The sequence below is a fragment of the Salvelinus fontinalis genome, chromosome 19 (assembly GCF_029448725.1).
Source record: "Salvelinus fontinalis isolate EN_2023a chromosome 19, ASM2944872v1, whole genome shotgun sequence".
NCBI lineage: Eukaryota > Metazoa > Chordata > Actinopteri > Salmoniformes > Salmonidae > Salvelinus > Salvelinus fontinalis.
The window spans coordinates 38398219-38423881 of NC_074683.1; the positions used below are offsets into that span (position 1 = coordinate 38398219).

A 25663-nucleotide genomic window follows, 5' to 3' on the forward strand; every position below is an offset into this window, starting at 1 on the left:
ATCCTCTGTCCGTCCCTTAGAATGTCTATCCTCTGTCCCCCACTCTTCACCCTCTGTCTGTCCATTAGAATGTATATCTTTCACGCTGTCCCCCACTCTTCACCCTCTGTCTGTCCATTAGACTGTCTAGCCTTCACGCTGTCCCCCACTCTTCACCCTCTGTCTGTCCATTAGAATGTCTAGCCTTCACGCTGTCCCCCACTCTTCACCCTCTGTCTGTCCATTAGAATGTATATCTTTCACGCTGTCCCACACTTCATTATATTACTGTATTCTGGTGATGCATTATGTTCTAGTGATGCACTGTATTTTAGTGATGCACTGTATTCTAGTGATGCACTGTATTCTATTGATGCACTATATTCTAGTGATGCACTGTATTCTAGTGATGCACTGTATTCTAGTGATGCACTGTATTCTAGTGATGCACTGTGTTATAGTGATGCACTGTATTCTAGTGATGCACTGTATTCTAGTGATGCACTGTATTCTCGTACCAAATGCAGAAAACCCAGGCTACTAACTTAGATTTCCTGTCCGTATGATTCTCTGGTTCTGTCGAGAGGTCTGACACTGCAGGTTCACAGCTGTGGGGGCTGCAGCAGCAGGACCTTGGCAGGCCGGCAGCAGTGTGTGTGAGTGGGTGTTTGGCTAGTGGATGCTCTGGTGGCCTCTAGCCTCTTGCTCCCCTGTGCTCTCACTCATCACCCCCTCCACCATATGGAAACAGCTGGTCCTCTGTGGTGGGCACTGTGTGGTGCCCTTAGCCCCCTACATCCTGTAGTCAGGAGGGAAAGTCGTGTAGGGAGAGAGATCAGGGAACCAGAAAGCTATGGAGAGGGGAGCTGGCTATGGTGGTGCTATATTGGACAGATTTAATTTAAATATTGTTTTATCTGATTGAGGCAATTGACTGTTTAATTAACACTGATATAAGTGAGTGTAATAATGCAAAACATGAACCTATTTCCCATGGGTCATTAATGAGGATTGCCCTCTTGTGATTGGAAGAGGTCACTACATACAGTAATCCAGGAAGTAGAGCAAGTCAGTTCCAATGACTGCCCTTATGTGGAGATGGACTGAATGAGGAGAGGGAGAGAGCTTGGTGAACAAGGAGAGGAGTACGTGGGTGGAGGAGTTACAGAGTAGAGAAGGAGAAGAGGGTGGTGTAGATTGTAGAAGAATAGAATGGGGGGGTGAAGATTGTAGAATGATAGAATAGGGGGAGAAAGGTGGGATGAAAATTGTAGAATGAGAAAATAAGGGGAGAAACGGGGGGGTGAAGATTGCAGAACGATAGAATGGGAGGGTGAAGATTATCCTAGCCAAAGGGGCGGGACTGTTACTATAAACACTGGCATAACTGTGCTACGTTCTGCTCCGGTGAAAACCGTTCAAAAGAATGCAGCTTGGCTAAACAGCTCAACTCCCCTGCCTGCCTGCTATGCTTCTGTCTTCTTAGGGGTTTTCCAACAGGACATGTGGCTTTAACTGCAGTCCCTGCCATCCCTTTGTGCCTCTAAATGTGACCCACCACCCCGATTCAGTCTTATGTAGCAAAATTTGAAATTGTGTTTTTTTACATTGGATAAAAGTAGAGACTCCGAGCTAGAAAATTGTATATTATACACTGCAGTTGAAGAACAATGGGAAAGTAATTCTGCTTTGAAAGTTAACTTTGAAACCCCACTTTTGATAAAATGACCCTTAAATGTTTTGATACACCTACTGGAGAGCTCTTCTTTGTCTATACCTATTCAGCGTTGTTCACACCATCTTAAGCCTTAGCCCCACCCATCTCTTTAAGGATTCACGTGAGGCCATGTGCTAAACAGAGTGAGTAAGGTAGTGTAGTAAACAACCAAAGATAGTAGCCTACGATAAGGACAAACTGCAGGTAAAAATACACCTTTTCTAGTCCTTGGACAATATCCTAATCTGACTTTGAAAGTGTCCAGATAAAAATATTTTATAAATATTTTATCATTATTAGATGCTCACCCAGACACTTGTCTAAATGAATGGGTCATGTGAAAGAAATGTTATAACCACCCCACAGCCACATCTAGCTAAGTGGACGGGTCACTATTGTCTAGACATGTACACATGTTCATGAAATACCATAGATGGCTGTAATTACCCCGGACACACCTGGCTAACTTGATGGGTCAGGTTATCATTCTCTTGCGAAGTGGAAGAGTGTAGACCTGTAGCTAGCTAGCTAAACAATCTCAACCCATAGCTACAGTATAAATGGATTGTTATAGCTAGCCACATGAAATGCTGTAGTATGAAACTGCAGGTAACTAAAGCTAACCAACTAGGTTCAATGTTAGCTAGCTAACATTTGGCCATAACTAGCAATGCAAATGGATTTCTGAGATACAAATAATATTACTACACAGATCATACACGTAACGTTAGCTAGCGAGCCAGCAAGCTAACGTTCGCTAGCTAACGGTACGCTTTAACTTGCAATGAATATGACTTTGACAAAATTTGAAACGTATAATATCTGAAAATGTAGCTAGACTCTTACCCATATACATGGATGAACGCTTCATGGCAGCATGTCTTTTTGGTACATTTTTTATTTTACCCGGTAAGTTGACTGAGAACACATTCTCATTTACAGCAACAACCTGGGGAACGGTTACAGGGGAGAGGAATGAGCCAATTAGAAGCTGGGGATGATTAGGTGGCCATGGTGGTTTGAGGGCCAGATTGGGAATTTAGATAGGACAACGGGGTTAACACCCCTACTCTTACGATAAGTGCCATGGGATCTATAGCGACAACAGAGAGTTAGGACACCCGTTTAATGTCCCATCAGCAAGGGGCATTGGAATAATTTTTTAGACCAGAGAAAAGAGTGTGTCCTCCTGGCCCTCCCATCCAGGATCAACCCTGCCTAGCTCCAGAGGCAAGCCAGCAGTGTTATTCAGGGTGCTGCTGGCGGTTTGTAGCTAGCTACAGCTTGTTTGACCCGTTGTTGTGCCAAGCACTCCGGCTCACACTGACCTTATGCAGAAAGTAGTCCATCACAACTTTATCCAAATGATCTTTGTCGATAGCGCCTGCTAAATTCTGTTGCAAGGAGCAACACTTTTGTGGATCTCCAAGGCTAATGTTATATCTTTTAAAAATGTGTATAAAAATAATATATATATTTTTTAAACGTTAAAGTGCCTCTCCTTTTGAAGTAGTGTCGTGCGACATACGCCTAGCTTCATGAAACGTGTCATAAATGAGTAGGTTTTTTCTCAAAAGTCAGGGAAGCTATAAGGGGTAGCCTTGGTGTTGGCTGTGTATGTTCCCATGGGACAGGAAAAGAAGTAGTGGGTGAAAAACAGCCAGATGACCGACTCTGACGGAGACTTGAAAGAGTCATGGAGGAATGGACTTCCTAGGTGAGCTGGGTTGCCACTAGATCAGCTTCAAAGAGCACTGTGCCATCATCAGTCCCCATGGTGATACTGGGAACACAGAACAAAGTCACAGTCCCGCCCCCCCTCCCTCTCTCTGTCTGCTCCTCTCAGTGTCCCACCTCTCTGGGCCTCCATAAGAGGAGAGGAGGGGGAGGTTTTGAGCAATCTTCTGGGAGTGAAGGGAGGGGAATGGTTTCTATGGAGCCACCCACTATCCATGCAGCCAGTCATACTACACTCAGTCACTACTGCAAATGTCTCTGTTGTTTGTCTGTGGCATTCCTCTTGATCCACAAAGTCCTAGAGAGATGTATTTTAACTAGGCAAGTCAGTTAAGAACAAATTCTTATTTTACAATGACAGTGATACAGCTCAGGATCAAACCAGGGTCTGTAGTGACGCCCCTAACACTGAGATGCAGTGCCTTAGACCGCTGCGCCACTCGGGAGCGCCTACGGGGTGATAAGATCCAGTCCTGAATGTGCTCTCGTGATCGCTGATCCTTGATTAACCTTGCAGATAGTCTTTGCTGAGGGGATTTTCTGTGAAATGTCATCAGAATGAGTCTTTAAAACCGAGGGACAATATCATCCATAGTCTAAGTACACATTTATCATTGAGTGATTGAGCTAGTGAATGCCAGCCAGCCCACCGTACAGTCAATAGGTAATTCACTACTGCACCAGGTATTTCTCTAACTTACCATGTATGTTTCTGTCTTTCACAGCAAAGAGCCTCAGGCAAGGTGTTGTTTGACCTGGTGTGTACCCACCTGAACCTCGTTGAGGGAGACTACTTCGGCCTAGAATACCAACACCACAAGATGATGGTGAGTGAAGAAATAGACACAGTCCTTAAGGGTTGTTTCTGGACCCGGGTGTTAGCTTGTATCTTCTTGATGTGTTAGTGTAGAAGCCTTGAATTCATTTCTCTATGCTGACTAAAGGGGCGTTTGCTTTCCTTATGTTCACAGGTTTGGTTAGACCTCCTAAAGCCTATTGTCAAGCAGCTAAGACGTAAGTACGCTGACTTTATTACAAATTTTTACACGGCTGGCAATGGACAGTTCATGCTTCATTTGCTTCAACTAACACTGGGGGTATGGTTGCTAACAGAAGAAAATGAATCAAGCCTTACATAGAAACATGAAATGTCTGTGAAAGGAGACAGCTAGGAGACTTAGTTGTGGTGTGAGGAAGTCTCAACACCTTGTCTCGTCCAAGCAAACTTAAAGTGATGCTCCAGAACTTTTTAAAAATAATTTCAGCCAGTAGTTTTGAAAGTGGTACCCGTTACTTGTGTACTACTTGTCATCCAATGGTGTACCACTATCTAGAACCGTCTATGTAGGGTTCTTCAAAGAACCCCTTGTATATGATTCTACCTAGAACCCTATGACGGGTTCTGCCTAGAACCCTCTATGATGGGTTCTACCCAGGGCCATTTTATCTGTCACGCCCTGGCCTTAGTATTCTTTGTTTTCTTTATTATTTTAGTTAGGTCAGGGTGTGACATGGGGAATGTTTGTGTTTTGTCATTTTGGGTGGTTATATGGTAAAGGGGGTGTTGGGTGTAGTGTATGAGTTTGTGTTGAGTGAATGTTTCTAGGTATGTCTATGGTTGAGTGAATGTGTCTAGGTATGTCTATGGTTGCCTGAGTGGTTCTCAATCAGAGACAGATGTCTTTCATTTGTCTCTGATTGGGAGCCATATTTAAGGCAGCCATGGGCATCATGCATTTGTGGGTAATTGTCTATGTCTAAGTGTTTAGTGTCAGCACTTATGTTTGATTAGCTTCACGGTCGTCTGTGTTGTTGTTTTGTTTAGTTGTATAGTGTTCGTGTCGTTTTCGTCTTCTTTCTTTAATAAAGAAGATGTACTTTCCACACGCTGCATTTTGGTCCTCACTCTCTTCGCAAGACGAGCGTGACAGAATTACCCACCAATGCGGGATCAAGCAGCGTGATAAGCGGCAACAGGAGCAGCGCAAGGAGGAATGGCAATGGGAGCGTAATCTGGACTACACTACTTGGGAGGAGATCGACAGGTGGGCGATCGACCCAGGGCGAGCGCCGGAGCCCGCCTGGGATTCTCTGGCGCAGTGCGAGGAGGGATACCGGCGAATGGAGGCAGCACGACGACGCGGTAGGAAGCCTGTGAGTCAAACCAAAACATTTCTTGGGGGGGGGCTTAGAGGTAGTGGGCCGAGGGCAGGTAGGAGACCTGCGCCCACTTCCCAGGCTAACCGTGGAGAGCGGGAGTACGGGCGGACACCGTGTTACGCAGTAGAGCGCACGGTGTCTCCTGTACGTGTTCATAGCCCGGTGCGGGTTATTCTACCTCCCCGCACTGGTAGGGCTAGATTGGGCATTGAGCCAGGTGCCATGAAGCCGGCTCAACGCGTCTGGTCTCCAGTGCGTCTCCTCGGGCCGGCATACATGGCACCAGCCTTACGCATGGTGTCCCCGGTTCGCCTACATAGCCCGGTGCGGGTTATTCCACCTCCCCGCACTGGTCGGGCGACGGGGAGCATTCAACCAGGTAAGGTTGGGCAGGCTCGGTGCTCAAGGGAACCAGTACGCCTGCACGGTCCGGTATTTCCGGCGCCACCTCCCCGCCCCAGTCCAGTTCCACCAGTGCCTACACCACGCACCAGGCTTCCAGTGTGTCTCCAGAGCCCTGTTCCTCCTCCACGCACTCGTCCTATGGTGCGTGTCTCCAGCCCGGTACCACCAATTCCGGCACCACGCACCAAGCCTCCTGTGCGTCTCCAGAGTCCTGTGCATCCTGTTGCTGCTCCCCGCACTAGCCCTGAGATGCGTGTCCCCAGCCCGGTACCACCAGTTCCGGCACCACGCACTAGGCCTAATGTGCGTCCCCAGGGTCCAGTCTGCCCTGTTCCTTCTCCCCGCACTAGCCTGAAGGTGCGTGTCCTTAGCCCGGTGCCTCCAGTTCCGGCACCACGCACCAGGCCTACAGTGCGCCTCATCCGGCCAGAGCCATCCGTCTCCCCAGCGCCATCTGAGCCATCCGTCTCCCCAGCGCCATCTGAGCCATCCGTCTCCCCAGCGCCATCTGAGCCATCCGTCTCCCCAGCGCCATCTGAGCCATCCATCTCCCCAGCGCCATCTGAGGCATCCGTCTCCCCAGCGCCATCTGAGCCATCCGTCTGTCCCGAGCCATTAGAGCCGCCCGTCTGTCCCAAGCCGTTGAAGCCGTTAGTCAGTCAGGAGCCGCTAGAGCCATTCGTCAGTCAGGATCTGCCAGAGCCGCCAACCAGACAGGATCTGCCAGAGCCGCCAACCAGACAGGATCTGCCAGAGCCGCCAACCAGACAGGATCTGCCAGAGCCGCGAACCAGACAGGATCTGCCAGAGCCGCCAACCAGACAGGATCTGCCAGAGCCGTCAGCCAGCCATGAGCGTCCAGAGCCGTCAGCCAGCCATGAGCGTCCAGAGCCGTCAGCCAGCCATGAGCGTCCAGAGCCGTCATCCAGCCATGAGCAGCCAGATCCGTCAGCCAGCCATGAGCAGCCAGATCCGTCAGCCAGCCATGAGCAGCCAGATCCGTCAACCAGCCTTGAGCAGCCAGATCCGTCAGCCAGCCATGAGCAGCCAGATCCGTCAGCCAGCCATGAGCAGCCAGATCCGTCAGACAGCCATGAGCAGCCAGATCCGTCAGCCAGCCATGAGCAGCCAGATCCGTCAGCCAGCCATGAGCAGCCAGATCCGTCAGCCAGCCATGAGCAGCCAGATCCGTCAGCCAGCCATGAGCCGTCCAGCCAGGATCCGCCAGAGCCGTCCAGCCAGGATCCGCCAGAGCCGTCATCCAGCCAGGATCCGTTCCTCAGTCCGGAGCTGCCGTCCCTCAGTCCGGTGCTGCCCCTTATCCTGGTGCTGCCCCTTATCCTGGTGCTGCCCCTTATCCTGGTGCTGCCCCTTATCCTGGTGCTGCCCCTTAGTCCGGTGCTGCCCCTTAGTCCGGTGCTGCCCCTTAGTCCGGTGCTGCCCCTTAGTCCGGTGCTGCCCCTTAGTCCGGTGCTGCCCCTTAGTCCGGTGCTGCCCCTTAATCCAGTGGGGTTAATGTGGAGGGTGGCCATTTGGAGGAGGCTACGAAAGCGGGTAGTGACTATGGTGGGGTGGGGACCACGACCAGTGCCAGAGCCGCCACCGTGGACAGACGCCCACCCAGACCCTCCCCTAGACTTTATGCTGGTGCGCCCGGAGTTCGCACCTTAAGGGGGGGGGTTATGTCACGCCCTGGCCTTAGTATTCTTTGTTTTCTTTATTATTTTAGTTAGGTCAGGGTGTGACATGGGGAATGTTTGTGTTTTGTCATTTTGGGTGGTAAATGGTAAAGGGGGTGTTGGGTGTAGTGTATGAGTTTGTGTTGAGTGAATGTTTCTAGGTATGTCTATGGTTGCCTGAGTGGTTCTCAATCAGAAACAGATGTCTTTCATTTGTCTCTGATTGGGAGCCATATTTAAGGCAGCCATGGGCATCATGCATTTGTGGGTAATTGTCTATGTCTAAGTGTTTAGTGTCAGCACTTATGTTTGATTAGCTTCACGGTCGTCTGTTTTGTTGTTTTGTTTAGTTGTATAGTGTTCGTGTCGTTTTCGTCTTCTTTCTTTAACAAAGAAGATGTACTTTCCACACGCTGCATTTTGGTCCTCACTCTCTTCGCAAGACGATCGTGACATTATCTTTGGCGGGTTCTTCTTAGAACCCCCTATGAAAGGTTCTACCAAGAACCATTTTACTTATTAACCTTTTAACATGTAATTTTTTATGACAATACATCATAAGGCCTTTCATTGAGGGCGTAGTTATTCTTTAACACAGTGGTGTTAGGAATCTCCTGGTTTTATAGGCCACATCAGGCCTTCAAGTAACATTATGCTGACTTGCAACATGGTATAATTCCTATTGGAATCCAACCAGAATTATGATAGCCAACAAGCAGAATTGTTAATCACCCACAACCTGCATTTAGATTGACTGCCAGGGTAGGGAGGGTTGAATACTGAGACGACCTCAATCATCTAAACTGGAACAACCATCTCAGTAACGGGTGGAATAATTCTAGATACTAATAGATTGGATTAGTTTTAAATACTGTATGTTGTTTATCTTTATGTAGCATAACATTTATCAACCAATTAATGTACATGCAAAAACACAGATATTACAGTCAAACAAACCATCCTTAAAAGCTTCCTGAAATAAAGGATGTTGGGAAATAGGAAATCTTGCCTTCCGAAAAATCCTTCTTGCCTTGCAAAGAATCATCAAAGAACCCTTGTCTTCCAAAAAGGGTTCTTCTGATCAAAACGGTTCTTGGTAGAACTCGATCCCTCCGCATAGAATCCTTTTGGAACCATTTTTTCTAAGAGTGTACCATTCCCCATTCAAAGGCACCCTGTGAATGGCATACATACACAATCCATGTCTCAATTGTCTCAAAGGCTTAAAAATCATTCTTTAATCTACACTGATTGAAATGGATTTAACAAGTAACATCAATAAGGGATCATATCTTTCATGTCATGAAAATAGCAGGTGTACTTAATGTTTTGTACACTCAGTGTATATATTTTTGCAATTCGTACAATATGTTACGAATCTAATTCGTACAATATGTTACGAATCTGTCGTGCTTAAGATCCCAAACTGCATCTTTATTCACACACAGAGACCATCTATCTTCCAGACTGAGGCTCCACTGTTAAAACTTGTACATCTCGAGTCATAAAGCTTTCATCAAGTCTTATGGAAGACTGGCTTGCTCAGCTACAAACAAGGGTTTGTGGTGCATAAGAGCAAGTACACTGCTTGTTATGATCTCATTGGTCAGTGAGACAAAAGCAAAGGAATCATAGAGATCCGGTTCTAATTCCTAATTCTATGATAGGAATCTCCAAATCTCCAGATAGTGTGTTTAGAATGTGTTCTATAATTCTGTGATAGGAATCTTCAGATAGTGTGTTTACAATGTGTTTTATACTTCTATGATAGGAATCTCTAAATAGTGTGTTTACAATGTGTTCTATAATTCTATGATAGGAATCTCCAAATCTCCAGATAGTGTGTTTAGAATGTGTTCTATAATTCTGATAGGAATCTCCAAATCTCCAGATAGTGTGTTTAGAATGTGTTCTATAATTCTGATAGGAATCTCCAAATCTCCAGATAGTGTGTTTAGAATGTGTTCTATAATTCTGATAGGAATCTCCAAATCTCCAGATAGTGTGTTTAGAATGTGTTCTATAATACTATGATAGGAATCTCCAAATCTCCAGATAGTGTTTAGAATGTGTTCTATAATTCTATGATAGGAATCTCCAAATCGCCAGATAGTGTTTAGAATGTGTTCTATAATTCTATGATAGGAATCTCCAAATCGCCAGATAGTGTGTTTAGAATGTGTTCTATAATTCTATGATAGGAATCTCCAAATCGCCAGATAGTGTGTTTAGAATGTGTTCTCTAATTCTATGATAGGAATCTCCAGATAATGTATTTAGATTGTGTTCTCTGTATCGTCTTGGCTGTGACTCCTCCTAACCAAGCCATTATCTCACACCCACAGGGCCCAAGCACACAGTCCTGAAATTTGTGGTGAAGTTCTTCCCCCCAGACCACGCCCAGCTACTGGAGGAATTGACCAGGTAAGACTCAACAGATAGAAGCCTAGCTTTAACCAGCAACATATCACCTGCCATTTCAGACAAACCCCCAGTCTACAAAAGCTCAGCTATAGGGTTTCCTCATCGGCAGGTGCTTAAAGGTCCAATGCAGCTGTTTTTATCTCAATGTCAAATCATTTTCTGGGTAACAATGAAGTACATTACTGTGGTTGTTTTCTATTAAAAACAATTTAAAAAAGAAAACAACAAAAACTTCTTAGCAAAAAGCAATTTCTCAGGCAAGAATTTAGCTAGAACTGTCTGGAAGTGGTATGAGTGGGGAAGGGAAAACTGAAAACTAGCTGTTATTGGCAGAGAGGTTTGGAACTCTCTTTCTTATTGGTCTATTAACTAATTTACCACCTGGGGATGTCACCAGGCAGGCCAAAACTCCATCCCACCAAAACAGGGTGACCTTTCAGGCGGTCTTTACAAACAGCTCTAACACTAAAAGGGCATTATCATCATTTTCACAATATTATTCCAACCACATAGTGTGGAAATATCCAGGTAACTGCCAAAATAAAGGACACACCAAGATAAAGTGTCTTAATAGGGCGTTGGGCCACCACGAGCCGCCAGATCAGCTTTAAGGCGGCTTGGCATTCTACAGTGTCATCATTCTTCCACAAGAAATTCCACAATTTAGTGTTTTGTTGATGGTGGTGGAAAACGCTGTCTCAGGCGCCACTCCAGAATCTCCCATAAGTGTTCAATTAGGTTGAGATCTGGTGACTGAGACACACACAGAGACACACACACACAGAGACACACACAGAGACAGACAGACAGACAGACAGACAGACAGACAGACAGACAGACAGACAGACAGACACCCTTTAAACCCCCTATGCTCCTTTGAGACCCTTCTGTCAAGTCACTGATATCTTCTAGTCATGGTAGCCAAAATAATGGGCAACTGGGCATTTTTATACATGACTCTAAGCATGATGGGATAGTAATTGCTTAATTAACTCAGGAACCACACCTTTGCTGGATGCACCTGCTTTCAATATACTTTGTATCCCTCATTTACTCAAGTGTTTCCTTTATTTTGGCAGTTACCTGTATATAAAACACAGAAAAATCTAAAATGTTATTGTCCTGGGCCTTTAATAATATGATTTTGTATTCAGCTGACGACTGCTGTCGACACGGTCTGGTGCATAAACTGGTACAGTATATAAGGCTGACTGCTCAGCACATAACAGGCTATCAGCAGCTATATTATCCAGTTTCCATTAGAGTAAGTCATTCTCAGGTCAGTTCTGTGTGTTGACGTGACTGCGATGTCACAGAATGTGAATGCTAATGTAGAAGTGACCAATGTGTTCCAGCCCCCTACAGATTAAAAAAAAAATCTGCCTCGGGCATTTAATTCATGTCATCCATGTTTTACGCCTGCCATGTTTTTAATGTAGCACCTTCGTGTGATCCTGGTTGTTACCATTGCACTAATGTTTTTCTGATGTATATGTACTCATTGTATGATAACCCCTCCACCCTAAAGAAGGGTGTAACAGTCGATATTAGATGGGTAAAGACACTCATCCTGTTATGATGATGTTGCTCTGTAATCCAATTGTCTTGGTTTTCAAGCTGCAATATTTAACTCTTTTGGACGACCTGACCTCCAAGTGGTTCCTTTGTTGTTCCTCCCTCCTGTGTTGTCGCCTGACAGGTTTGGATGTTAACCACAGCCAGTCATCCTGTCGACTCTGTTCTAGCCTTTCTCTTTGTCCCGTCTTGTCCAGGTACCTCTTCGCCCTGCAGATCAAGCATGACCTTGCCTGTGGACGTCTGACATGCAACGACAGTAGCGCAGCCCTGCTGGTCTCCCATATCATCCAGTGTACGTCTCTCTGTTACTTTCCCTGTGGCCTCACACGGCCTATTGGATCACAGAGCCAATAGACCATATACATTTGTAGGAAAACAGAACCTCCTTCAAACTGTGTCAAACAGGATGTGGTGCAGCGTCCCAAATTGAGAATCAGTGCATTGCCATGGATACCTTTTTCTTTTGTCTTCCTCTGAATTAATGAAATGTGGGAAGACACCGAGAGAGAGAGCTTTTTGAAAAGCCATCTGTTCCTCAGCCTGGATTCTAATGCTCGCGGGAGCTGTCAAAAAGTAAAACCGAAGAGAGGGAAGAGGCATGGATGAGGATGAATCTATTCTAATCTATTCTGTTTAGGGATATATGCAAATAATCTGAGTTTTTATCAACCAGCAGTGGTGTAGATCATTTACACACTGCACACAATGTAATGCGATGTCCTAACTTTAACCCTTTGTTCTCCAGCTGAGATTGGGGACTTTGAGGAGAGCCAGAGTCGGCAGCACCTCCTCAACCACAGCTACATTCCTGACCAGATGGCTTTGATGGACAAGATCATGGAGTTTCACTCCAAGAATGGGTGAGTAGCTCCTCTATAACGGATGTGTGAGCTCTGGAAGCTGTCAGGCGTTATTCTGGTGGCCTCTGAACAGGACAAGGTAGATAAAGACCTCATACGTACACGTCCCAAGGGCATGTTTTCTACCCAGGTAATGCAGTCAGGAAACTCCCCACTGACCTAACAGTGTTCTTTGTTTCAGTGTGTTAACTGACATGGTTTTCTTTATCGTGTTAAGACTCGGCAAAGGCCCCCTGGGCTGGTTGAGTGGTTAGGGCCTGGAGGTGAACGTATCAATGTCTGCTGTATCAGAAACACTACATGGGTTCCCGGAAAGGTCTGGGATCTACCTGGACCACAGCCCAATGAGCAACACACCAGATTTCAGCAGGGAAATGGCTTTTCTTTGTTAAACCCTTGTCACTGAACAGGTTGGCACAAGGGAAATGGCAGCTTGGACTCATTCTTCTTCTCCCAGTATTTCTTTCTATTATCCATTTCCTAATTAGCTAGTTTTGCTCTCCTTGGAGAACATATCCCACAATCCCCTTAGTGTCCTACTCATTGATGCAGCAGGTCAGGATCACATGGCCAACCCTTCCCTCACCCTCAGTCCTCCACACTACACTGGTGTCACTCCCAGTCCTCCACGCTACACTGGTGTCACTCCCAGTCCTCCACACTACACTGGTGTCACTCCCAGTCCTCCACGGTACACTGGTGTCACTCCCAGTCCTCCACACTACACTGGTGTCACTCCCAGTCCTCCACACTACACTGGTGTCACTCCCAGTCCTCCACGGTACACTGGTGTCACTCCCAGCCCTCCACACTACACTGGTGTCACTCCCAGTCCTCCACACTACACTGGTGTCACTCCCAATCCTCCATACTACACCGGTGTCACTCCCAATCCTCCACACTACACCGGTGTCATACACTACCCTGGTGTCACTCCCAGTCCTCCATACTACACTGGTGTCACTCCCAGTCCTCCACACTACACCGGTGTCATACACTACACTGGTGTCACTCCCAGTCCTCCATACTACATTGGTGTCACTCCCAGTCCTCCACACTACACCGGTGTCACACACTACCCTGGTGTCACTCCCAGTCCTCCACTCTACCCTGGTGTCACCCCCAGTCCTCCATACTACCCTGGTGTCACTCCCAGTCCTCCACACTACACTGGTGTCACTCCCAGTCCTCCATACTACACTGGTGTCACTCCCAGTCCTCCATACTACATTGGTGTCACTCCCAGTCCTCCACACTACACTGGTGTCACTCCCAATCCTCCACACTACACCGGTGTCATACACTACCCTGGTGTCACTCCCAATCCTCCACAGTACACTGGTGTCACTCCCAGTCCTCCATACTACCCTGGTGTCACTCCCAATCCTCCACACTACACTGGTGTCACTCCCAGTCCTCCCTACTACACTGGTGTCACTCCCAATCCTCCACACTACACCGGTGTCACACACTACCCTGGTGTCCCTCCCAGTCCTCCACACTGCACTGGTGTCACTCCCAATCCTCCACACTACACTGGTGTCACTACCAGTCCTCCACACTACACTGGTGTCACTCCCAGTCCTCCACACTACACTGGTGTCACTCCCAGTCCTCCCTACTACACTGGTGTCCCTCCCAATCCTCCACACTGCACTGGTGTCACACACTACCCTGGTGTCACTCCCAGTCCTCCACACTACACTGGTGTCACTCCCAATCCTCCACACTACACTGGTGTCACACACTACCCTGGTGTCACTCCCAGTCCTCCACACTACACTGGTGTCACTCCCAGTCCTCCACACTACATTGGTGTCACTCCCAGTCCTCCACACTACACTGGTGTCACTCCCAGTCCTCCACACTACACTGGTGTCACTCCCAGTCCTCCACACTACACTGGTGTCACTCCCAGTCCTCCACACTACACTGGTGTCACACACTACCCTGGTGTCACCCCCAGTCCTCCACACTACACTGGTGTCACTCCCAGTCCTCCATACTACATTGGTGTCACTCCCAGTCCTCCATACTACCATGGTGTCACTCCCAATCCTCCACACTACACCGGTGTCACACACTACCCTGGTGTCACTCCCAGTCCTCCATACTACACCGGTGTCACACACTACATTGGTGTCACCCCCAGTTCTCCATACTACACTGGTGTCACTCCCAGTCCTCCACACTACACTGGTGTCACTCCCAGTCCTCCATACTACACCGGTGTCACACACTACACTGGTGTCACCCCCAGTCCTCCACACTACACTGGTGTCACTCCCAGTCCTCCACAGTACACTGGTGTCACTCCCAGTCCTCCACTCTACACTGGTGTCACTCCCAGTCCTCCATACTACACTGGTGTCACAGCAGAGATGGGCGCTCACCAAGCAGCTGACAAGATGAAAGGAGCTCCGTTAGATTTGTCTGCCCTCCCTGACTTGTCCTTTTTCTGTATTTTTAGCTGATAACAGTAACCACAGTTTTCCTGGCAGGGAGCCATGCTCAGAGTTACATCTAGAATGAACTTCAGCCCACAGGAAACAGGACAACTTTTTCACAGATAAGAATTTAGGGAAGGGAGTTACAATGCAGCTTCGTTTCTACCCAGACCTTGGTGGTGTCAGCTGACTGCAGGAACAGATTGACTTGTGGCTTGGTCTCTCACCTCAATTGTAGTATTTGAGTGGAAGATATTATACAAATTTAAAGTAACATTTTTGGTCAAGAGCAGTCATGTTCAGAAGCCCAAAATGGAAGTCAAATGTAACTGTTTGTGGACCCCTGGAATTCTGACGCAACCCACCTCAACTCCACCTTGCCGTGATTGTGAAACTTATGAGAGACTTGTATCAGACTGTGTCCCAAAACCCTATTCCCTATTTAATGCCAAGGGTCCTGGTCTAAAACAGTACACTAAATAGAGAATAGGGAGCCATTTGGAGCGGTATCCATGACCCAGACTGCTCTCTGTGTGCTTGTAGGGGTCAGACACCAGCAGAGTCAGACTACCAGCTGCTGGAGGTGGCACGCAGGCTGGAGCTGTATGGGGTTAGACTACACCCTGCCAAGGACCGCGAGGGCAGCAAGCTGAGCCTGGCCGTGGCACACACTGGTGTCCTGGTCTTTCAGGTACTACTTTACAGGTCAACACCGACGAGAGCTGGACGGAGCAAGAGCATTTCTACACCGCTGTTTTTCATTAGAAACCTACAGGATGTTTGATTATATGTTTGATGTGGGTGACATTCTGATGACAGGCTTTTGACATGTGACAGTTTCTCTGTTCACAGATCTGTTGGGATGAAGAGATAGCCAGGTCTATTAGAGGAATGTGGAGCTGATGTTTGATGACAGGATTAGATGAACAGGCAGAGTTTTATTGCGTGTCACACTCTATGTTAATCCTCTGTGTGTACTTTTTCATCCGCTGCAGGGGCACACCAAGATCAATGCCTTCAACTGGTCCAAAGTGCGCAAATTAAGCTTCAAGAGAAAGCGATTTCTCATCAAGCTCAGACCAGACCTGAACGTATGTCATATGGCCATAGCCCTTAGCATGATCCACGATTCATATCCATGTAAATATCACCAATGCCTAAAGCCTTCAACCTTAAGTTTCCATTGATGTGTGTTACATATATATGTGTCCCCTCTGCAACAGAGCTCATACCAGGACAGTCTGGAGTTCCTGATGGGTAGCAGGGACTGCTGTAAAGTCTTCTGGAAGATCTGTGTGGAATACCATGCCTTCTTCCGCCTCTTTGAGGAGCCCAAAGCAAGGCCCAAGCCTGTCCTCTTCACCCGAGGCTCCTCCTTCAGATTCAGGTAGACCAGCTGGCCCCTCGAAGGCACCTGGGGCCACACAATAATAAACCATCTCTGTCTCTCAGGACACAGGAGATAGCAGGTTCGATGAAAAAACAGCCAGTGCCTCAGTTTCAATCTCATTTCCTATCTGTCACCTGGACAGAACTTCTCCAGCTCTCTCTAAGTTTACTGACCTCAATCATCTCCCTTGCTACTTCTCTCTCTCCACAGCGGTCGGACGCAGAAGCAGGTGATTGACTATGTGAAGGACTCTGAGTTTAAGAAGATCCCGTTTGAAAGGTAAAGACTTAATGGTGGTGTTTTCTTTTTAGACTTACAGTACCAGTCAAAAGTTTGGACACACCTAATCGTTTTTCTATATTTTTACTAATTTCTACATTGTAGAATAGTAGTGAAGACATCAAAACTATGAAATAACACAATGGAATCATGTAGTAACCAAAAAAGTGTTAAACAAATCAAAATATATTTTATATTTGAGATTCTTCAAAGTAGCCACCTTTTGCCTTAATGACAGCTTTGCACACTCTTGGTATTCTCTCAACCAGTTTCATGAGATAGTCACCTGGAATGTATTTTGTTTAACGCTTTTTTGGGTTACTACATGATTCCATATGTGTTATTTCATAGTTTTGATGTCTTCACTATTATTTTACAAACGTTAGAAAATAGTTGTTGTTTTTTTAAATAGAAAAACCCTGCAATAAGTAGGTGTGGCCAAACTTTTGACTGGTACTGTACAAAGAGAGAGAGACTGTGTGATGGTTGCCAGGTGTATAACATATCCACTTTCTGTCATCCTCTTCAGGAAACACAGTAGGGTCCAGCACAGCAGAAGCCGTCCATCTCCGCTGTCTTCCTCTCACGCCCCTCAAGTGCCAAAAGAAGTCAGTGGCTCATTCAGTGTTCCCACACACACGGTCCATTAGAGGCTAGCGTGCTGAATGTCAATTTGTGGAACTGTCACTCTCTATTTGATAGCCCACCCAGCATGTCTTCATCTAGAAACACTATGAATATGAAATATACTGCTTAGAATATACAGTTAATAATTGAGTAGACGGAATAACTAATTCATACCACACAATAACTCAATTTCATTGTTTAACTGTTAAATATAACCTTCAGCCCTCTGTTCTCTGTTCTCCGTACTCCACAGAGTGTGAGCGGTGCTCCAGGAGACAGAGCGGAGGTGGACTCTCCGCCCCACCGTCACTGGAAGGAGTCTGTGAACGCTGAGGACCCGTCAGCCCTGCAGATCAAAGGCAGCCCTTCCATCCAGAGGAACGTGGGACACGGCGAGGACAGGCCAGGCCCCGGGGCAGAACCAGGCCCAGCCAGGCAGCCCCACCCAGACCATCTGAACACAGGTCCAGCCTCCCAGGGCGCTAAGGGCAGCAGCTCCTCCATCCCCTACATCGACTGCAGTGATATAGATAGTGAATACGACGTGGCGAAGGGCTGGGTTACCAGGTCTCACCATACTGACAGCTATGGGGAGGAGGCCGCGAGCCCCCACCGTGGCAGTATAAACGAGCGGGAACTGGCTCTGGGTAGGATGAGGTACAGAGAGTCCCCTTCCTCCCCTAAACCCCCCCTCAATATGAGCTGTGAGTTAGATGAGTCGGCCAACCTGTCGTTCTTCGGCAATGGTCCGCCCCGTGGCCCTCTCCATAGCACTATGATGGAGGAGTTGGGGGGTGGTGGAATTGGGGACCAGCGTAGCAGCAGCCCCCTGATGGTCCGCCTGTTAGGCTCTAAGAGCACCACCTCCAGCCCCGTCACCTTCCACCGGACCAGCTCACTCAGCCACGCTGAGCAAAACGGCCACGGCTCCAGGCTCCCACGCTGGGACGACCAGGGTCACAGGGGGTTTAACACCCAGAGAGGCCATGGGGGGCCCCAAGACCAAGGTCAGGCTCCATCCCACTACGGCAGCTATTCGCCCATCATGGCCCGCTCGCCACACTTACAAAAGCACCACAACATGCGTAACCGTTCCGACACAGACCCCTTCGTCCTAAGCCGGCAGCAGGCCACCTCTACACCTTCCCACGAGCCCCGGCCTGTCACCTCCCGTATGGCTGCTCTGGAGCGCCGTGTGACGGCCAATGGCTTGTCTGCCCCCGGCCAGCCCAAGCCCAGCCCCTTACAGAAGCTGTACAGCCAAGGTGGCGTAGACCACGTAGGGGATGTTCAGATGATTGACGGCTCCACCAGCAGTGGCACCGAGTCCAGTGACTCGGAGACCGAGAACACCACGGGCAGCTCCAGCAGCCACCCGCTGACCTATGGTAACCCCATGGCCGAGGGGTTCAACTACCCCTCCCCCATGCCCAGGAACAAGTACTCCTTTGGGAGCCTCCAGCTGGATGAGGAGATGGAGGAGGATGGCTGCCTTAACTTTAGTGACGAGGACGGGGCACAGGTGTTCAGCTGTTAACCTAGCCCAGAGGATGGAAGTCCAGAGACCCGCCCCATAGGCAGGGATGCAATTGCTCTGGTGGTTAGCATGGGAGATGGTGGTAGCTATGCCAGTCTGTGTGAAGGGACAGATGTTACTCAGAAAGGGTCAATTCGGGGCACTACTAACTCCTCTGTCTCTGTGCTGCCAACATGGCACTAACTGAGTATACAGTATAGTCTGCTCAGCCATGAGCCAGCCTAACACTCTGTTCCCAATTGGGTTGCTCTGCCCTTTAACAGAGAGAGAGAGGAGTGAAAGAGAGAGAGAGAGAGAGAGAGAGAGAGAGAGAGAGAGAGAGAGAGAGAGAGAGAGAGAGAGAGAGAGAGAGAGAGAGAGAGAGAGAGAGAGAGAGAGAGAGAGAGGAGAGAGAGAGAGAGAGAGAGAGAGAGAGAGAGAGAGAGAGAGAGAGAGAGAGAGAGAGAGAGAGAGAGAGAGAGAGAGAGAGAGAGAGAGAGAGAGAGAGAGAGAGAGAGATGAAGGCTCTCTGTCCTGTTCTCTTCTACCCTCAGGTGGTTAACCTTTCCTGTCTGTTCTGACTGTATTGGTGTCTATATACACACACCAGGTGGTTCTCAGTTAGAGACATCATCGTTTTCTAGTGCCAAGTCTTTTGAAAGACCACCGTACAGCAGTGTGAATCAATCCAGTGGAAACCCCCTTATGCTCTGTATCTAGCTGAACTTTTGGGATGAAGTCGAGGGAATATTGTTTCTGGAGATGCAGATATACAGTACCATTCAGAAGTTTGGACAAGCCTAATCATTCAATTTTTTTTCTAAATGTTTTATTACTATTTTCTACATTGGAAAATAATAGTGAAAACATCAAACTATGAAATAACACATGGAATCATGTAGTAACTCAAAAAGTGTTAAACAAATCAAAATATATTTTATGAGATTCTTCAAAGCAGCCACCCTTTGCCTTGATGACAGCTTTGCACATTATTGGCATTTTCTCAACCAGCTTCATGAGGTAGTCATCTGGAATGCTTTTCCAACAGTTTTGAAGGAGTTCCCATATATGCTGAACACTTGTTGGCTGCTTTTCCTTCACTCTGCGGTCCAATTCATCTCAAACCATCTCAATTGGGTTAAAGTCGGGTGATTGTGGAGGCCAGGTCATCTGATGCAGCACTCCATCACTCTCCTTATTGGTCAAATAGTCCTTACACAGCCTGGAGGTGTGTTTTTGGGTCATTGTCCTGTTGAAAAACAAATTATAGTCCCACTAAGCACAAACCAGATGGGATGGCGTATCGCTGCAGAATGCTGTGGTAGCCATGCTGGTTAAGTGTGCCTTGAATTCTAAATAAATCACGGACAGTGTCACCAGCAAATCACCATGACACCTCCTCCTCCATGCTTCACGGTGGGAACCACACATGCGGAGATCATCCGTTCACCTAATCTGCGTCTCGCAAAGACACGGTGATTGGAAGCAAAAATCTCACATTTGGACTCATCAGACCAAAGGACAGATTTCCACCGGTCTGATGTCCATTGCTTGTGTTTCATGAGCAAGTCTCTTCTTATTATTGGTGTTCTTTAGTAGTGGTTTCTTTGCAGCAATTCGACCATGAAGGCCTTATTCATGCAGTCTCATCTGAACAGTTGATGTTGAGATGTGTCTGTTACTTGAACTCTGTGAAGCATTTATTTGGACTGCAATCTGAGGTGCAGTTAACTCTAATAACTGTATCCTCTGCAGCAGAGGTAACTCTGGGTCTTCCTTTCCTGTGGCGGTCCTCATGAGAGCCAGTTTCATTATAGCGCTTGATGGTTTTTGCGACTCCACTGAAACTTTCATTCTTGAAATGTTGCGCATTAACTGACGTTCATGTCTTAAAGTAATGATGGACTGTCGTTTCTCTTTGCTTATTTGAGCTGTTCTTGCCATAATATGGACTTGGTATTTTACCAAATAGGGCTATATTCTGTGTACCCACCCCTACCTTGTCACAACACCACTGATTGGCTCATAGGCATTAAGAAGGAAAGAAATTCCACAAATTACCTTTCAACAAGGCACACCTGTTAATTGAAATGCAATTCAGGTGACTACCTCATGAAGCTGGTTGAGAGAATGCCAAGAGTGTGCAAAGCTGTCATTAAGGCAAAGGGTGGCTACTTTGAAGAATCTCAAATATAAAATATATTTTGATTTGTTTAACACTTTTTTGGTTACTACATGATTCCATATGTGTTATTTCATAGTTTTGATGTCTTCACTATTATTCTACAATGTAGAAAATAGTACAAATAAAGTAAAACCCTTGAATGAGTAGGTGTGTCCAAACTTTTGACTGCTACTGTATGTTGTTCTGCGAGCGGACTGGACTTGCACACTCAACGTGGAATCTACAATGATGCATTGTGTTGTTTATTGATTGTTGGAGAGTTCCAATGCTCTGTCAAATGCCGTCATGTGTCTTCATCGTCACTGTATAACGTGTCCATTCTATCAGTGGACGGTATGTTGTTGTTTGGCATATATATGGGGACGTTGTTCTACGTTTTATACACTACTGTATATGTGTTGCTTTTTGAATTGATATGATCATATTGTAGACTCTTGTGATTGGTTCATGTTCATCAGATCTACTAATAGAAGAGACAGACAGGCTGTTTCCTGTGATTTTCTATGTTGCCTGGCATTGGATATGTGATTCATTGTTTATATTTAGCGAGTTGCTTAGGAGAACACAAGAAGAGTATTGAGTATACATGTTGCTTGTGCTGTACTGTACATACGGTCGGTCTCTAATTAGTGTCCACAGTGAGAGGACTACAGTAGTGAGAAGACTACAGTTGTGAGAGGACTACAGTAGTGAGAGGACTACAGTAGTGAGAGGACTACAGTAGTGAGAAGACTACAGTAGTGAGAAGACGACAGTAGTGAGAAGACGACAGTAGTGAGAGGACTACAGTAGTGAGAAGACTACAGTAGTGAGAAGACTACAGTAGTGAGAGGACTACAGTAGTGAGAGGACTACAGTAGTGAGAAGACGACAGTAGTGAGAGGACTACAGTGGTGATAGGACTACAGTAGTGAGAAGACTACAGTAGTGAGAAGACTACAGTAGTGAGAGGACTACAATAATGAGAAGACTACAGTAGTGAGAAGACTACAGTAGTGAGAGATGTACAATAGGTCATGTGTTAGTTTGTTGGGTGCTGAGAAGGCTTTCTGTTCGTCTACAGCACGTCCCAACCTCAACTCCTGATTTGATAGTCAATGTTTACAGTAACATAAAGGTCTTCTGTACGAAGTGATCAACGGATTGAAATTTAACTAAATATTGTTGACTGGTGTTTTTAGGCATCACAGAGCTACGCTCATTTTTTCATAGACATAGCTTGTTCTGGAAAACATCAGTTTAATGAAGAAACTTTATCTAAAAGACTGTTGTAGCAAGTTGACATACCAGAACACACCCAGGCCCAGTCAGTACTGTTGGACAGGACCGGTATAATATTGCTCTGATGACCACTGGTGGCATCTCTTCTTGTTCTTGTCTACATCTCATTGTCTATTGTTCAGCGAACTCCAGGGGTCTACATATCTCACTAGTTTGCCCTTTTCTCCCCTTACAGAATTACTCTGCACTTTTGTGTTTATTTTGTTTTCTTGCTGTCCCTGATTGTCTTTGCTTCATTCTCCTCCTTGTCCTTTTGTTTTGCTGTATATTATTTTGATTAAGGATTTATTGACCTTATATCATAATTTTTTTAATTTTTTTAATTTTTTGATGTTCTTGTTCAACTGAAACACTGTTCTGTTCTGCCAGCATGCAGCGCTTATAGGTTTAAGTCTCACCTTGTCTCGATTTCCCTGCTCTGGACGCATGTTCACCTGTTGCTGTACTGTCCTGATGTTCTCCTGTTCTGCCACAGACTGTGTGAAGAGAAAACAAAAGGGTTTAACTGGGTCTCCTTCACTGCCGTGATCCCGTTAACTGTCAACAGAGGTCTACAATATAGGACTGGAGAATTGAGAAATTACTTTGTTCAGGATGACAGGAACTAGGGAACATAAAGGCAGGTTTCAGTATGTGATGCATGTTGTGGGTCTGAAAGACGGTATCGTCTCAAAGCTCCAAGTCTCTCAGCTCATGCATCGATGCTTTTAGCTATATCCATGTGTATATATATACAGTATATACAGTGCATTCGGAAAGTATTCAGACCCCATCACTTTTTCCACATTTTGTTACGTTACAGCCTTATTCAAAAAATGTATTAAATCGTTTTTCTCCCTGATTAATCTACACACAATACCCCATAATGGCAAAGCAAAAACTTTTTTTATTTTTATGTATTCACATAAGTTGTCAGACCCTTTACGCAATACTTTGTTGAAGAACCTTGGCAGCGATTACAGCATCAAGTCCTCTCAGGTATTTTATTTTGAACCTTTATTTAACTAGGCAAGTCTGTAATCGGCCTCACAAATACAACACAATATACCAAACCCACAATAACGGACCGTATACAAGACAAACAAACATGGGGGAAACAGAGGGTTAAATAATGAACAAGTAGTTGGGGAATTGAAACCAGGTGTGTAAGACAAAGACAAAACAAATGTAAAATGAAAAGTGGATCGGCGATGGCTAGAAGGCCTTGTTCCATCCCGCGCTGGCGGCCAGGGTCCGGAAGTCCAATGCGAAATCCTGCGCATTCCTCGTCCCCTGCCTCAGGTGGAACAGACATGAACTCTGTGTAATGGTCCAACGCCGCGTCTCCCTCACTCCATACGGCGTTGGCCCACTCCAGGGCTTTGCCTGAGAGGCAGGAGACGAGGGCGGACACACTCTCACGGCCCGAAGGAGCCGGGTGGACGGTCGCCAGGTAGAGTTCCAGCTGGAGTAGGAACCCCTGGCATCCGGCAGCCGTCCCATCCTACTCCCTCGGGAGCGCGAGTCGAATCCCGCTGGGACCGGGTGAAGGAGGGGTGGACAGTGGGGCCTGCTGTAGTGGGGCTGGTGGAGGCGCTGGACGACCTCCTCTCTCCCAACAATCCATCGTCTGCAGCACGCGATCCATGGCGGTGCCCAGACGTTGCAACATGGTCACGTGCTGCTGGACGCGCTCCTCTACCGCCACAGGGAGGGCGTCTGCTCCTGCTGACTCCATTTGACAGTTGAGTAATTCTATAATCGGCCTGTGTGTAGCTGGTGTAGAGACTCAGGCGCAGGACAGCAGATATGAGTAATCAACGTATTTACTCAAGTATTCACAAATACAACACAATATACCGAGCCCACAATAACGGACCGTATACAAGACAATCAATTACTCACAAACAAACATGGGGGAACAGAGGGTTAAATAATGAACAAGTAATTGGGGAATTGAAACCAGGTGTGTAAGACAAAGACAAAACAAATGGAAAATGAAAAGTGGATCGGCGATGGCTAGAAGGCCGGTGACGTCGACCGCCGAACGCAGCCCGAACAAGGAGAGGGACCGACTTCGGCGGAAGTCGTGACAAAGTCAGTTAAGAACAAATTATTATTTACAATGACGGCCTAAGAACAGTGGGTTAACTGCCTTGTTCAGGGGCAGAACAACAGATTTTTACCTTGTCAGCTCGGGGATTCGATTGAGCAACCTTTCCGTTACTGGCCTAACGCTCTAACCACTAGGCTACCTGCTGCCCCGAGTATGACGCTACGAGCTTGGCATATTTGTATTAGGGGATTTCTCACATTCTTCTCTGCAGATCCTCTCAAGCTCTGTCAGTTTGGATGGGGAGTGTCGCAGCACAGCTATTTTCAGGTCTCTCCAGAGATGTTTGATTGGGTTCAAGTCCGGTCTCTGGCTGGGCCACTCAAGGACATTCAGAGACTTGTCCCGAAGCCACTCCTGCGTTGTCTTGGCTGTGTGCTTAGGGTCGCTGTCCTGTTGGAAGGTGAACCTTCACCGCAGTCTGAGGTCCTGAGCACTTTGGAGCAGGTTTTCATCAATGATCTCTCTGTACTTTGCTCCGTTCATCTTTCCCTCGATCCTGACTAGTCTCCCAGTCCCTACCGCTGAAAAACATCCCCACAGCATGATGCTGCCACCACCTTGGTCCGAGTCCTTTAGGTGCCTTTTGTCCAAGCGGACTGTCATGTGCCTTTTACTGAAGAGTGGCTTCCGTCTTGCCACTCTACCATAAAGGCCTGATTAGTGGAGTGCTGCAGAGATGGTTGTCCTGGACGTTTTTCTCATCATCATCTTGGTCTCTTCCCTGAGCAAGACCCTTCTCAGTTTGGCTGGGCGGCCAGCTCTAGGAAGAGTCTTGGTGGTTCCAAACATATTCCATTTAAGAATGATGGAGGCCACTGAGTTCTTGGGCGCCTTCAATGTTGCAGACATTTTTTGGTACCCTTCCCCAGATCTGTGCCTCGACACAATCCTGTCTCTGAGCTCTACAGACAATTCCAAATCATGTCCAATCAATTGAATTTACCGCAGGTGGACTCCAATCAAGTTGTAGAAACATCTCACGGATGATCAATGTAAACAGGATGCACCTGAGCTCAATTTTGAGTCTCATAGCAGGGTCTGAATACTTATGTACATAAGGTTTTCTGGTTTTATTTTGTAGAAATTTGCAAACATTTCTAAAAACCTGTTTTCACTTTGTCATCATGTGATATTGTGTGTAGATTAATGAGATGTTTTAGTTATTTAATCAATTTTAGAGTAAGGCTGTAACAAAACAAAGTGTGGAAAAGGGAAGGGGGTCTGAATACTTTCCGAATGCACCATATAGTATTTATTATCTTATGTGTCATTTTATGATATTGTTTTTTTATTAATTAACTTGG

At 46.7% G+C, this 25663-nt stretch overlaps 1 protein-coding gene across 7 annotated transcripts in view; it reads left to right on the forward strand.

The window, feature by feature from the left end:
* Positions 1-25663, forward strand: part of LOC129816694 (FERM, ARHGEF and pleckstrin domain-containing protein 1-like) — a 165038-nt gene that overhangs the window by 98332 nt on the left and 41043 nt on the right. For all 7 annotated transcript variants that reach the window (XM_055871473.1, XM_055871472.1, XM_055871477.1 and 4 more), the window contains 11 exons: positions 4159-4260; positions 4405-4447; positions 10023-10101; positions 11874-11971; positions 12425-12539; positions 15530-15677; positions 15982-16077; positions 16210-16373; positions 16587-16655; positions 17185-17263; positions 17536-17746. In XM_055871473.1, coding sequence (XP_055727448.1) covers positions 4159-4260; positions 4405-4447; positions 10023-10101; positions 11874-11971; positions 12425-12539; positions 15530-15677; positions 15982-16077; positions 16210-16373; positions 16587-16655; positions 17185-17263; positions 17536-17746 — 1204 coding nt within the window. The remainder of the gene's footprint in view (positions 1-4158; positions 4261-4404; positions 4448-10022; positions 10102-11873; positions 11972-12424; positions 12540-15529; positions 15678-15981; positions 16078-16209; positions 16374-16586; positions 16656-17184; positions 17264-17535; positions 17747-25663) is intronic.